This window comes from Agelaius phoeniceus, chromosome 21, assembly GCF_051311805.1.
Source record: "Agelaius phoeniceus isolate bAgePho1 chromosome 21, bAgePho1.hap1, whole genome shotgun sequence".
NCBI classification, from domain to species: domain Eukaryota; kingdom Metazoa; phylum Chordata; class Aves; order Passeriformes; family Icteridae; genus Agelaius; species Agelaius phoeniceus.
The window spans coordinates 8,159,642-8,173,523 of NC_135285.1; the positions used below are offsets into that span (position 1 = coordinate 8,159,642).

The 13,882-nt window shown below is 48.8% G+C and overlaps 1 protein-coding gene across 7 annotated transcripts in view; it reads right to left on the minus strand.

The window, feature by feature from the left end:
- VAV2 (vav guanine nucleotide exchange factor 2) overlaps positions 1 to 13,882 on the minus strand; it is a 120,524-nt gene that overhangs the window by 36,614 nt on the left and 70,028 nt on the right. For all 7 annotated transcript variants that reach the window (XM_054646551.2, XM_054646552.2, XM_077189313.1 and 4 more), the window contains exon 3: positions 10,875 to 10,933. In XM_054646551.2, the coding sequence (XP_054502526.1) occupies positions 10,875 to 10,933 (59 nt within the window). The remainder of the gene's footprint in view (positions 1 to 10,874; positions 10,934 to 13,882) is intronic.

Sequence of the window (13,882 nt, forward strand, 5' to 3'; positions counted from 1 at the left end):
AGCTCTGGCTAAAAGGCAGAACTCAGAGGTGACTTCTGGTTAAATATCACTTGTCACAACAACAATAAAAAATCCACCACAAGGCACGACCTCCTTTCTTTTACGTGTATTTTCTGCTCTTGTTCTCTGAGTGTTTCCTTCCCCAGCACTTGTCACACCAGAGAGAAAGGAGTAAAAGGGCCATAAAAAATATTAAAATCACATGGACACATGTCCAGCCATAAATCTGTGAATGAGGTGTAATTGGCTCCTGTGATACAACCCCCCCATGTAAGACAAGGAACAGAAAAGGGAGAAAAATGTTTTCTAATCAGAGTTTCATGGGGATGCAGCTGCCCTGGCCCTCCCAGCTTCACCTTGAGTGCTGGTGAGGGCCCAGAGTGAAAGTCAGGGCAGGGGAGGAATTAATAACCTGTGTCCCTGCAGTGGCAGCTAATGGCTAAATAAGGACTCAGAGAATGCAATTAGAGGGAGAAGTCACACCAGGGTGAGGATTACTAAATGGACCATCCAAAATCCAGAGCTGAAGGGCAGCTTTTGGGACAAAGCCTTGGGTTTTTCCTTTGTTCGTCCCTTGCTCTTCCCCAGGAGCTCTAAGTGCAACAACACAATTTAATTTAGCTCTACCAACAGCCACTACTTGAAATATCTCCCTACTTTTGACTTAAGCTCCCTTACACATCTATTTAGGTTCTTTTTTTTTTGTCCCTGAACACACCTGAGCTGGCTGCAAAATCAGATTTGATGTGGTAGGGACAGAGTGGGTGAGAGAAACTCTGCTCTCACTCCCACCCCACCAGATCCCCATCAAGGCAACACAAAGAAAAGCCAGCTGGGAGATCTTTTAAGGCAGATCCTGCCCTTGGCCCCAGCCATGCAGGGAGCAGCATCTCCATCCAGGTGGGTGAAGCTGCTGCACCTTCCCCAGCCATGAGCTCCCCAACAGCAAACACCTGGTTTGGGACCAATCTCTGTGTCCTTTTTTTATTTTTATTTTTTTTTTGGCAAAATGAGTAAAAATGTTGTCAAGCAAAAGAAATAAAAGCTCTGGATTCCCTGGGAAATTGTCCAAGACCTCCAGGCACACTGCAAATCCTTCTGTAGGAGCACAGCAGAGCTGGGAATGCCCAACAGCAATGAGCACTTTGAGTCCACCGAAACCCAACAGGTCTGCAGAGACCCCAGTTTGTTAAAATTCATTTGAAAACGTCTCTTATTTCATATCTTCAGCCAAGCACCAGCTTTTCTCCCCCCACCAGCATGTAAATGCACCTGCTGAGCCATTCATCCTCCCAGCCCGTGCAGGGGCTGCTGCCAGCCCCACCCTGCTCAGATGAAAAGCAAAAGCCCCCAGTGGCATCAAACAGAGCTGGAACAGGCTCTTAAGAGATAATAAAGCTCCCAAAGTCGACTCCTGCACAGACAGACCCCACAGCAGTGCACAGCATCACTTGCAGAGATCAAAGGAGGGAAGGGAAGTGGGATTGATCCGATGGGTTTGTTTAGGGCTGAGAAGGGAAGAATGGACCAAGCAATTTGTTCTGGAGTTTGGAGTGAGCCGCTCCTCTGGAGGGCAGGATTACAGCACACGTTGATGCAAAGCACCCCCTTGATCTTACAAAACATTTTTTGGCCATTTCTGGATCCCCCAGAGCTCCCTGCAAGTGGGACAGAGGCAGAACCAGCCACAGCCACAGCACATCACCCACGGGGACAATCAATGAATATTTCACGAGGCACCTCATGCAAAAAAACCCTCCCTTGCTCTCAGGTTGCCCTGTGATCCCTCCCACACCACATCCTCACCATCCACCCCTGCCCAGGGAACCTCTCAGCACTGCCTGGCTGCTCTTTGCTCTGAATTATTTAACGGGAAGAGCCAGGTAGGCTGCAATTCTAACAGCAATAAACAGGGGGGTTTATTTATTTATGAGCATATTTCAGCATCTGGGCTGCCTTGTAGAGCGGTAAAGCCAGCTCTCCACCTCTGCAGGGAGCAGAGGGGCAGGGATGAGCAGCTTCAGTCTGATCATTTTGTACAGCAGCACCTTGGCCTCATAAAATAAATCCATGTGGGACAGAGCAAGGAGGACCCAGCGTGGTTTATTTACCATTTTTCCACTCTCCACTTGGATTTCTTGGGGTCAAACACCAGCCCTGGGAACAGCAAGCCTGGTGAGAAGCAGAGAGGGAGGAAATGTCCCACTCCATGCCAAGGAGCTGCTCTCAGTGGAGATGGTTTGTCAGGCAGATCTGCAAGGAAGCTTCCCTGACTTGTGCAAACCCCCTGAGGAGTGTAAAGGAGGTGATTTATCCCTTCCTGGAGGGGGATCCCACCCTCCCAGCGCCAGCAGGATAATCTGCCCCTGTTTTCCTGAGCCCAGGGATAACACTTGAGTGTTTCAGAGAGCAGGTGGAGTGTGTGACACCCAGGAAACCTGAGCTGCTCCCATCTGCTGTCCCTTCTGCGAGGCATTTCTCCTCTAATGGCAAGGACCAGAGCCTCAAGCTGGTGCAAAGGAGCTCCTGCAGCTCTGCTGGGATGGACAGGGCTATGCTGGATCCTCCTGGCAGAAAAATACCCCCGTGGTGTGGAGCCTACAGCCTGCAATTGCACCCTGCAGGAGCTCCAGCTGCCCTGGCTGGGTGCACAGACCCCCTGACATCCCTGTTCTGAGGGGAGCATCGTGGCAAGGCACAGAAATCCCACAGGACACTGACTTCACCAACATTTCCAGCTTCAGGCTGTGTTTTCATGGGAGTTTGGGAGCGGGGTTCTCAGCCCCACAGCCCCCATGCTTCCAGAAAAGTCTTTCTGTCCCACTGCTGAAGTTTAATGCTGCTTCAATCCCAACATATCAGACTTTGGCTGTTCCCAGGACATCATTTTGGTAGCTGCCACCTTTTCTTTTTTCCTCCTCTTTTTCTCCAGGAGGACGAGGCACTGGGGATCACCCCATTCCTGTGCCCCCTGTCAGTTTTGGAACCCTGGGCCTGCCACCCTGAGCACTCCTGGAGCTGCCCAAAGAAAATCAGGTATTTTTCCAAGACTTTTACACACCACTGAAAATGCTCCCCTCACTGGCTTCATGGAACTAGGCAGATTAATTTACATAAAAAGCAGCATTAATTTACCAAGAGGTGGCTGGGAGCTGACCAGGCACCAGCAAAGAGGTGACCTGGAGCTGCCTCTCCAAGATTTGGATCCCACCTGTGAAACAGGAGCAGCACCAGGCAATGATCCTGGTCCTGAGAGGTAAAACCACCCTATTAATGCCCCCAAAATCCATTTCTATACAGCAGAATAGAATCAATTCTCCCTGTGCAGAACAAGACCCACCAGAGCATACCAAAAGCTGCTGAATTTAATTAAAATCACACTTTTCTGTTACATTACTCATCTCTGGAAAGAAGCACCTCACGGGGAGCCAAATTTTAGACACGTCCTCTGAAAAATTACAGTTTGCTTTTATTTGTGGTCTGGAACTTGCAGAAATTCTTGCAAGATGAATTCTGATGGAAATTCAGCAGGGAAAGAGGGAGTTACATCACCAGCTAACACAAAGATGAGGATGATGATGATGATGATTTTGCAGGGGAATACTCAGTGCAGTATCAGCACCCAAGGGCGAGCTGCAGGCCCTGCTTTATCCTCAGCTCCAATCTGAACTGAGCATTTCTGGAGATGAGAAGACAAGAAAATAACAGCTCGTAGAATTTTATGTTTCAACACATTATCGCGTTTTTAAAAACCCCTCGTGTACCAATGCCTCACTCAAGCAAAAGGGATGATTTTCTCCTCACTTCAGCTCCACACTGAAGAGAACAGATGGATAAAATCAAAAGGGGAATCCAGAAATGTCTTTCTTGAAAAGAAAGGAATAAAAAAGATCCAGACTCTGTGGGGTAACAGCACAACCAACCACTAGGGAATGATTGCCCCAGTAAAGACCTGGGATGCAGCTCAACCAGCAACATCCACTGCCTCACACTGGAAAACAGCTGGTGAAAACACAAATCCTGAAACCCCCATTTTTTAACTTGGAGATCTTTCAGCACTCTGAGTTTTCCTGCTGTACCTGAGCAGCTGCCATCCTGTGAAACATGTGCCAATAACAGTAAATCACTACCAAAATGGACCTTTCTGTTTGATTCCAGCACCAGCACATCCCAGCCAAGAGGGGATAAACCCTCTTGCAGCACAAACCAGCTCCAAACAGCCCATCCTGAAGGCCACCAGGAACCCCTTCCCCAGGGAGGTGCAGAGACACCTGGGCTGTCCCAGAGCATCCAAGTGCCCCTCTCCAGGCACAGCCCATGGCAGTGACCCCAGCCCCCAGTGCTGGGAACCTCCCAGGTCCCCTCTTTCAGAGCCTGGAACCTTCTCCATCCTTGGAGCATCCTTGGGGGCGAGAGCTGCATTTTGGGGAGGTGCTGGAAAGGTCCCACAGGGCGGGCAGTGAGCCAGGAGGAGGCTGGGGGAAGCACCAGTGACACAGGAGGTGACCCCAAAGGCCAGCAAGCCCCACCTGAGCCCAGCTCATCAGAGCTGAGCTCATCAGAGCTGTGCTCATTAAGCAAAGCTGCTGCAGGGGAGGGGGACAGAGAAGCTGCCTTTGCTTTGTGAGCAGATGCTTGTGGGGTGACCTCAGCATCCCCCCAGCCTACAAAGCAGGCATGCAGGAAAACATGTCAGGGATATTTTTTTCAGGCTCTCTGTGAGGATATAAACTTGCCAAAAAAAAAAAAATCTGTTAATGTGTTTTGTTGATTTTTTTTTAAGTGGGAAAGGAGCTGCTTTTCAGCCAAGGATTCTGCTTATCAACAAATGGAGGAGCTTTATAGTGACTCCTAAAAAGGTTTGTATAGTGACTCCTAAAGGTTTGGTGGTGTCAGAAGAAACAATTCCCACCTGACCTCCTGCTTGTGGGGTTTGTGCTGAGCCTCTCTGAGTTTGTGCCAAAACTGGTCCCAGTTCCAGGAGAGCTCTGAAAAACCAGCAACTGTACCCATTTCCAGATGCAGATCCTCCCACAGCCTTCTCCATCCGTTTTATAGCAACACTTAAAGTGTGTACAAGGAAAACACAACGGCAGTAAAAGAATAATGGGCAGAGTGCAATTCCAGAGAGCCCTTGGCAGGGAATAAAACAGGCCTTGTAAAACCAACCTTCAGGAGAAGAGGAGCCCTAACAACCTCCTCATCAGGAGACACTTGAGGACTTAATTGTTAGTGCCTTTAATTGCTTGCCATTTTCACACCCAGCTGGATCTGCCTCCCATCCCCAGGGGAAGGGGCAGCAGAGACCAAATCTGATCTGCAGGAAGCCTGAGCACGCTGGAGAATCCTTGTAAAGGCCATAAAAGATCTTCCCTATCTCCCTTCTCTCCTTCAGGACAGCGAGGGGAACATCCTGATCAGCTCCAGCTCGTGCCACCACACCTTCTGCAAGATGTGGGGTTTGATGGTGGGATTGCTGCCTTAAGTTTTTGCTTTTATGTTTTTCAGATTCTGCACTGCTTTAGTGTGTGGGTCTGAGCTTCACATCAGGGGATGGTGAGCTCTGTGCACAGAGCAGGGAGACAAAACAATTCCTGCTCCAGCTGGGCACCAAGGACAAATGATCCAAATCTCAGCCCAGGAGCACAAACCCCGTGGGCTGGAGAGAGAAAAACAAGGATGGGACTGCAGGGGCTAAAGCTGGAATGGGACAATGAACTGCAAGATGCAAATGGAGCAGAACTGATCCAAGGGAGAGACCCCGTGCCCGGCCATGCATTTTGGGACCATTTTGGTTCATCTTGGGTGCATTTTGGGACCATTTTGGTTCATCTTGGGTGCAGCCCTGGCTGGGCTCTTGTGCTGCCCAAGGTGGATCCCTTGAGGAGATCCTTTTAATAAATCCCTGCTTTATTCTTTAACTCCATCTAGTCTCTGTTCTAGGCCAGCCTTCCCAAGGATCAGGATTTACTCAGGTTCAGGATCACAAAGCCCCTTTTACAGGGTTACCCCCACTGCAAGCAGAGGGGTCACCCCACACCACTGTGGGCCTCAGTCAGATGTGGAAATGGATTCAAGTCATGAAACCTGGACAAAACTGCAGATTCAATTCTGCACTGGTGGCTGAATCACTGAGGAAGCTGACATCCAGCTGACACAAGGGGTCCTGCCTTGGCCCCAAGAGGGGGAAAACTCATCCCTGTGTCCTGGGCCTCCATGGCCCAGCCAAAGCACTGCCACTGTGAGAGAAAACCTCCTCTGACAACCAGGATTCACCCTCCTGCCCATCTGCAAATGTTTTTAACTGTCTTTCATTAACTGTGGTGCCTTCTGAGGAGAGTCACTGAGCGGTTCAGTTCACAGAGAAAGGATTTACTCAGATTTAGGGCCTCCACAAAGGCCTCTGAACATGCAAACCCCTTCCCTCTCCTCAGCTGGGCTTTGCTGTGCACACATGAAAAATGCATGCAGGCAGCAGGAGCCAATATTCCTGAACCTCCTGCTTTGCTTGCAGAACTCTGCTTCCAGGAAAAACACAGATCTCAGGGAGATGAATAAACACATGCCCCCTGCTCTGCTCAGAGCTCCCTTTCAGCCCCCAGAGCACGAGGAGGATGATGGAGCCCAGAGGACGCCAGGATGTGCCACAGGCAGCAGGAACAGCCGTGGCTGTGGCAGGAAAGTCTTAAGGGAAAACAGGGGAAAAAAAATAAAGCTTTAAGAAAATTATTATAATCCTGGTTTATTGGGACCTGCAATAAGAAGTCTTGTTGTCCTCCAGAGAGCTGAGTTTGCTCAAGAAAATTTGGAATGAAAACGCGAAAAGGGAATGAAAACTCGGGAAGGGAATGAGAATTCTGGCTCCAAAGCCCAGGAGAAGCTTTGCACGACATCCCTGTGCAAAGAGCAAGCTGCTACAGAATCCTGCAGGCTGGCTGGGAAGTGCCAGCCAGCGTGGGAATGGGGTAATGGAATTAGGGCTGCAGTGGAAAATCCTAGCTGGATAATAAAGGCTCCTTGTTCAGGGATGGAGCACAGTGGAACTTCTCCCTGGAAGTGCTGACAGTCCTCCAAAGAGATGGAGAGAAGGATGAGAACCAATAACAAATAAATCTCCTCTCCTGAGCAATGATTTTTCAGATTCTGTGCTGCTTTTGTGTGTAATTCTGAGCTTCATATTAAGGGATGGTGAGCTCTCTGCACAGAGCAGGGAAACAAAACAATTCCATCTCTAGCTGGGGACCAAGGACAAATGATCCAAATCTCAGGCCCAAGAGCACAAACACTGTGGGCTGAAGATAGAAACACAAGCAGGATGGGATCTGCTCTTTATCCCTGTGTAAAACCCTTTGGGACAGCAGAGGGATCAAAATCCCAGCAGAAAATTCCCAAATGATCCAAATCTCAGGCCCAAGAGCACAAACAACGTGGGCTGAAGAGAGAAGAACAAGAAGGATGGGATCTGCTCTTTGTCCCTGTGTAAAACCCTTTGGGACAACAGAGGGACCAAAATCCCAGCAGAAAGTTCCCACCCCATCAGCACAGAGCCTGAAGGACTCTGCTTCCTGCAGGATTTGTGCAAGCAGCCCTGGGATGGGGACAGGGCAGGCAGAGGATGGCCACAGCAGGGCTGTAGCTACAGCTGCTGCACATTAGGCCCACTGCAAATAAAACACTGCACTCAGGATGGAGATTTTGCCCTGGTTTTGCTGCTTGTGTCTTGGAAGAAACACCCTGTCATCTCCACAGAGATACCCTGATAGCTATCTGCAGGACTCTGGGAAACACAGCTCCTCTGCCAAGGTTCCTGTAGCCAGAAATTATTAAGACAGAAAAAGTGGATTTCTTTTTTTACACTAAACAGCACACAAGATTGATTTTTATTTTTCTCCACGCCATGAAACTTGTTCAAGGACAAGGAACAGGCTTTGGGATTTATTTCACTGTTCATTTGTGTGATCCTGATTCTCAGATCCTAAAATAGGGATTGGAGGAGAGCCACATTCATGCTGTGGGGCTGAAGACCATGCAATCCACCCAGCATCCAAATTTCACTGTATTTACCATGGTTTTAAGCACTGTGCCTAAGCCAACAAGATTTTTTTCCCAATTCCAAGGGAAGCATCTTCACTGGGAGAGGGAAGAGGATGGACCCAACGAGCAGTGGTGGCTGATGTGAGCAGTCCCTTCAGGGAGCCAGAGCTGCTGCTGGTTCCCACAAGATTAGATTAATTCAGATTCATTCATTTGAGATTAGTTTCTGCCATTGAGGGGTTTGTGATGGTGCAGCAAGAAATCACCTAATTTAAAGGAAAGAAGATGCAGCAATGGACAAAGCCAGGGCTCTGTGGCTGCAGGGGACAGTGAGATGGGAGGCAACACTCCCAGGAGGGCATTTTCCTGGAATTACAGAATTCATTTCCAGTCTGTTCTGTTTTCCAGCTAAAGGAGTGACAGCATTTTCTGTTCTTGCAGAGCTGGAGGAGAAACAGGGTTAACACACAGGAAAACAGGGTTAGAAGCAAAGGCTCATAAGCTCTGTGCTATTCTTGTGTAATTATGGTGCCAAAGGCTTCCAAGATAAAGGATTTTAGTGGGAACTGTGAATGCCAGTTGTAAAATGAATGAGAAAAAGCCACATCCCCACAAGAACAGCAAAGCCTCCCTTGTCTCTGCATCCCAGCTATGCCCAACCCTCACAGAGCCAAGAGGGCTCAGCAAAGCCTTCCCAGGGGATGCAGCTCCTTCATCCTCTGAGCTGGATCCAGGACCCCCCTCCCTGCCTTGGGAAGGGCTTTGCCAGGGGTCACACCTGGAACCTCCCAGTGATGCCCCAAACCCAGCTACAGCAATGCTGGGATGGCCCTGCCAAGGGGAGAGAAGGATGAGGAGGACTCCACGGATATCAGAAGGCTAATTAATTACTTTATTATACTATATTATTCTATCTATTATAATATTATACTATATTACACTGTATTATAATATTATAATATAGTGTGACATAGTATAATATTATACTATTATAATATTATAATTATTTATGATGATGATGATGATTATTATTATTAGTAGTAGTAGTAGTAGTATATTATACTATATTATTCTATCTAAAACTGAACCTGCCAAGCACTCAACCCTGCACAAACTGCCCAGAATCTCGTAACTGTCACCCAACAGTCCCAACACACACACACACACACACACACACACACACACACACACACACACACTCTTGGCCCTGACAGGCCAAGGAAACAAAACACCATCACTCTCAGGAGACTAATTAATTACTTTATTATACTATATTATTCTACTACTACTACTACTACTACTACTACTACTACTACTACTACTACTACTACTACTACTACTACTAATTATTATTATTATTATTATTATTATTATTATTATTATTATTATTATTATTATTATTATTATTTAAAACTGAACCTGCCAAGCACTCAACCCTGCAGACACTGCCCAGAATCTCGTGACTGTCACCCAACACTCCCAACACACACTCTTGGTCCTACAGGCCAAGGAAACAAAACCCCATCACTGTGGGTAAACAATCTCCATCTTGCATTCTACTCTGGCACAAACACAGGCACAGCAAATGATGTAAGAATTGTGTTTTCTCTCTCTGAGGTTCAGAGAATGTGAATCCCAGAAATATTCTTGGGAAGAACTGTGCCTTGCTTTTCTCTGTGAAGGGAAATGTGGGGCTGCACCCAGCCCTTGCCAAGGCACTGCAGTTTGTGCATGTGAATCCCCCAGCCTCCAAACCCCTTGGATGCTCTTTTCCCTGAAAACAAAAACCGCTGCAGGCTCCTGCAGGACTCAGGGCTATCATCACAACAAACAGCCCTTAACTTACAGCACATCTTTGTCCCCCAGATCCTCGGCCCTGCCTCTCCCCCAGCCCTGCTGGGATCTGTGTTTAACAGATGGGAAGGCTCTGAGCTGGTTTTACACGTGAAAAGCTGTTCCCCTCCAGCAATCTCAGCACAGACAAGGCAGGGAAAATATGTTCCAACAGTGGGAATTGTGGCAGAGAGTGCTGGGGGTGGGTGGCAGGGCTGGGAGTGGGGCAGGAATCCCACCCATTCCTTCATCCTGGCTTGGGAGGCACCACAGATCCCCACCAGAACAGCAGCAGGACACGTGCTGTGGAGAAAACCCAATGTGTTCTGTAGCTGGGGAGTGAAAACACACACACTCCCTCCCCAGAAGAACGAGCAGAGGTAATTTAGGCTGCAAACTCATCCCTGTTATAGCTGTGGCCCTAATGAGATGTTCCCAGATTAATAATACAAATGCACTCTAACAAGGGAAAGCAATTGCAAAGCAATTTTGCAGGGAGCTGAACAAAGAGCAGGATAACAGCTCTGCTTAATAGGGGCTGTCTGCTGCTTTTAATTCCTTCTGCACTGCTCCCTCAGAGGAGGAGCAGGCAGCACACCCTGCAATCCTACACCAAGGATGTGCCTGTGACACCGCCAGGGGACATTTCCCAGTTGTTTGGGGCAGAAAGGTCCCTGGGCTCTCCTGCACTGGGGACACTGGGGACACTGGGGTGATGCCACAGCTCCTGGGCACTGCTGGCTTTCCTGGGATCCCTCGTGGAGATGAGCAAAACCTCCAGCCAGAGACAGCAAAACTGTCCCTGCTGCCCTCCCCAGCCCAAACAGGGTACACAATTCCTAATATTTTCACTTATTTCATCTGCAACTATTCCTACCTGCATCCCATCTGTTCAACCCCATTATGTGCAGCTTCTGAAGAGTCTGATGTGATTAAATACAAGGAATATGGAGAGGGGGAGAGAGAGAGATGTTATTTTTTAAGGCATCATATTGAAAGGATCTTACCTAATTCCTTTGGTTTGAGCAATACTGTGGAAGGAGAGCCTGGATACTGCAGAGATCACCTGGAAATGAGAGAAAAAGAGGCTGGAGTGCTTACTGAGGACACAGGAAGGTTTGGTGGCAGCCCAGGGACCCCCAGCCTGGTGCTTGGAGCTGCAATGGAAATGTTCCAGTCGCCCCTGAGTGTCACAGTGTCACCACCAGGGCTGGCAGCACCCTGCTTTAGCTTCCACCACTGAGCACAAAAGACACTGAGCCCTCAGGATATTACTGAACAGCTTCATCTGAGGAAATTCCATCCCCACACTCATTTAATCAGCCCAGACCTGCCCTGACAGGTTTTATGCAACACTAAGAAGCATTGAGGAAAAACCCTCTTAGTTTGTGTTTTATTACAAAAGGATTACAACTCCTTTCGTGGCTCTCCTCACACAGAATGATCTTATTGAGGCAAAACTTGCCAAGGCTGAACAGCTCTGGCTTCTTGCAATTCAATAAAGATGCATCATCAGTTTGTCAGAGGTGGGTGCAGACCATCGCCCTTTTCTGGCAGAAAACAGCCAGGAGTGATTCAACACCAAAATATTCTCATCAGCACTGCAATCAGAAGCAATAAAACCACCAGGATTTTCAGAAGAACTCTCATTTTTGATGGAAGATTTAATTGCTATGGGGAATTTTCAATGAAGAGGAACAAAGAATGGGTTTGAGGTAGATTTAAAGTGTGTTTCACCCTTGTTCACATTCACCATTTCAAAGCTGGAGTGATAAAAGCAAACCTGTTATTTCTGGACTGGTTTCCAGTCTCCTGGGATGGGACATGGATAAAGGGCCTCTTGAGTGGGCTCCAGGTGTACAAACCCAACCCCTGGGGGCTGCTGCTGCCTGGGGCTGCCCTGCATCCAACCCTTTATTCAGGAATTTTACTTTGGGATGCTCCCCTGGTTTGCTGAGCCACCTCCACACCACCCACCAGGGACCACAACCCTGGATTTTCTCCTGGGATGAACTCAGAGCCACATTTTTATCCCAGGACATCAATGAGAGCCTCATCTCACACCATCCTTTTCCTCCACACTCTTCTGCCACCTTCATCCCTCCCATTTTTCACGTGCCATGAATGCCAGCCTGGCTGTCAGGCTGATTTTTGGGAATCACCCAAAAAGTGAGTGGTTTCCATGTGGAAAACAGGGAACAGAACATCCCTGAGAGGCTCCAGGGCTCACCAGGGCACAGAACACCTCGAGTGGTACCTGGAACACCCAGCCCAGACAGGGCACAGAGCCTGGAAGCTCCACTGGCACCCCCAGCCCTGCTCCAGGGGGCTTAAAATAGCACCAGGGAAGTCCCAGACTGACTGAATGAGTCTCCTCCATGCTCTATTTTTAGCCTTCTGAAGTAAAAATCCAGTTTATGAATCAGACAGTGCCACCGCGGGGTTTGACTTCCAGGGAAATGGAAAAGTTCCCTGTTCTCCTTCCCTGCAAGGCTCCCTCTGCTCTCTGCTGAGCAGCCCCAAGCTCTGCTCAGCCTGGCACATCAGAGCCTGGCACTGCTTCCAGTGAGGAGCCAGCACAGCCCAGTGGGGATCCCAAACCCATGGGTCCCAAACCCACTGATCCCAAATCCACACTCCGGTGAGAAAGTCAGGACCCATCACAGCTGAGTTGGGATCCCAAATCCACAGATCTCAAATCCACACTCAGGTGAGAAAGTCAACAGCCAGCACAGCCCAGTGAGGATCCCAAATCCACAAATCCCAAACCCACAGATTCCCAAATCCACATTCAGGTGAGGAAGTGAGGAGCCAGCACAGCCCAGTGAGGATCCCAAATCCATGGATCCCAAACCCACAGATCCGAAACCCACACTTAGCTGAGAAAGTGAGGAGCCAGCACAGCTGAGTGGGGATCCCAAATCCACAGATCCCAAACCCACAGATCCCAAATCCACATTCAGGTGAGGAAGTGAGGAGCCAGCACAGCCAAGTGAGGATCCCAAATCCACAGATCCCAAATCCGCATCAGGTGAGAAAGTCAGGAGCCATCACAGCCAAGTGAGGATCCCAAACCCACAGATCCCAAACCCACAGATCCCAAATCCACACTCAGGTGAGGAAGTGAGGAGCCAGCACAGCCGAGGGGGGATCCCAAACCCACAGATCCCAAACTCACAGATCCCAAACCCACAGATCCCAAATCCACATCAGGTGACAAAGCCAAGCCACCCAGTGTGAGGGCTCAGGCACAAAAAGCCTCCCTGAAGCATCTCCAGAAGGGCTGTCCCAATATCAGGAATATTTTTCCCAGCATCCCCTAAGATCAAGACAGGCCCTGTGCAAGGCCAGCTCCTCACAGATCCCAGCCCCCAGCCAGGGAAGTGTTCAGGATAAGTAATCCTCTCAATTTCTACAGGATTAAACAACATTATTAAAACTAACTCAGCCCTTAAGTGTTTGCTAAACTGTGTCTCATTCTCCCCTGTAAAACAGCTCCTTATTTGCAGGCAAACCCAGGCCTGGTTCTGGCTCTGGGGTTAGCTCAGGGTCTGTCCCACACCCACAGGGCAGCAGGAGGGCCCCTGATCCCAGCTGAGGCTTTTCCCTGCTCCTGGAATCCAGGACACACCAAAACAACTCAAGCAGATATTCCAACCTGCCCCTGAACACTTCAGGGATGGGGTACAGCTTCTCTGGGCAACTTTGCCAGGGCCTCACCAGCCTTACAACCAGGAATTCCTTCCCAATATCCATCTAACCCAAAGCTCTGCCAGTTTAAAGCCATTTCCCCTCGTCCTGCCACTCCATCCCTTGGCTAAAGCCACCCTCCAAGTCATTTGGAGATGTTGTTTGGAAAACTATTCTCTTAACTGTGCATTTTTCTTCAGGAGATGTAGGGCTGTGGGTTTTAACAACAGGGCCTTATGCAGATTATTGCTATTATTATTACTTCTTCACCCATTTCTCAATGCAATTTCTTCCCTGGAAACTGCATTCAGCACACAAAATTACC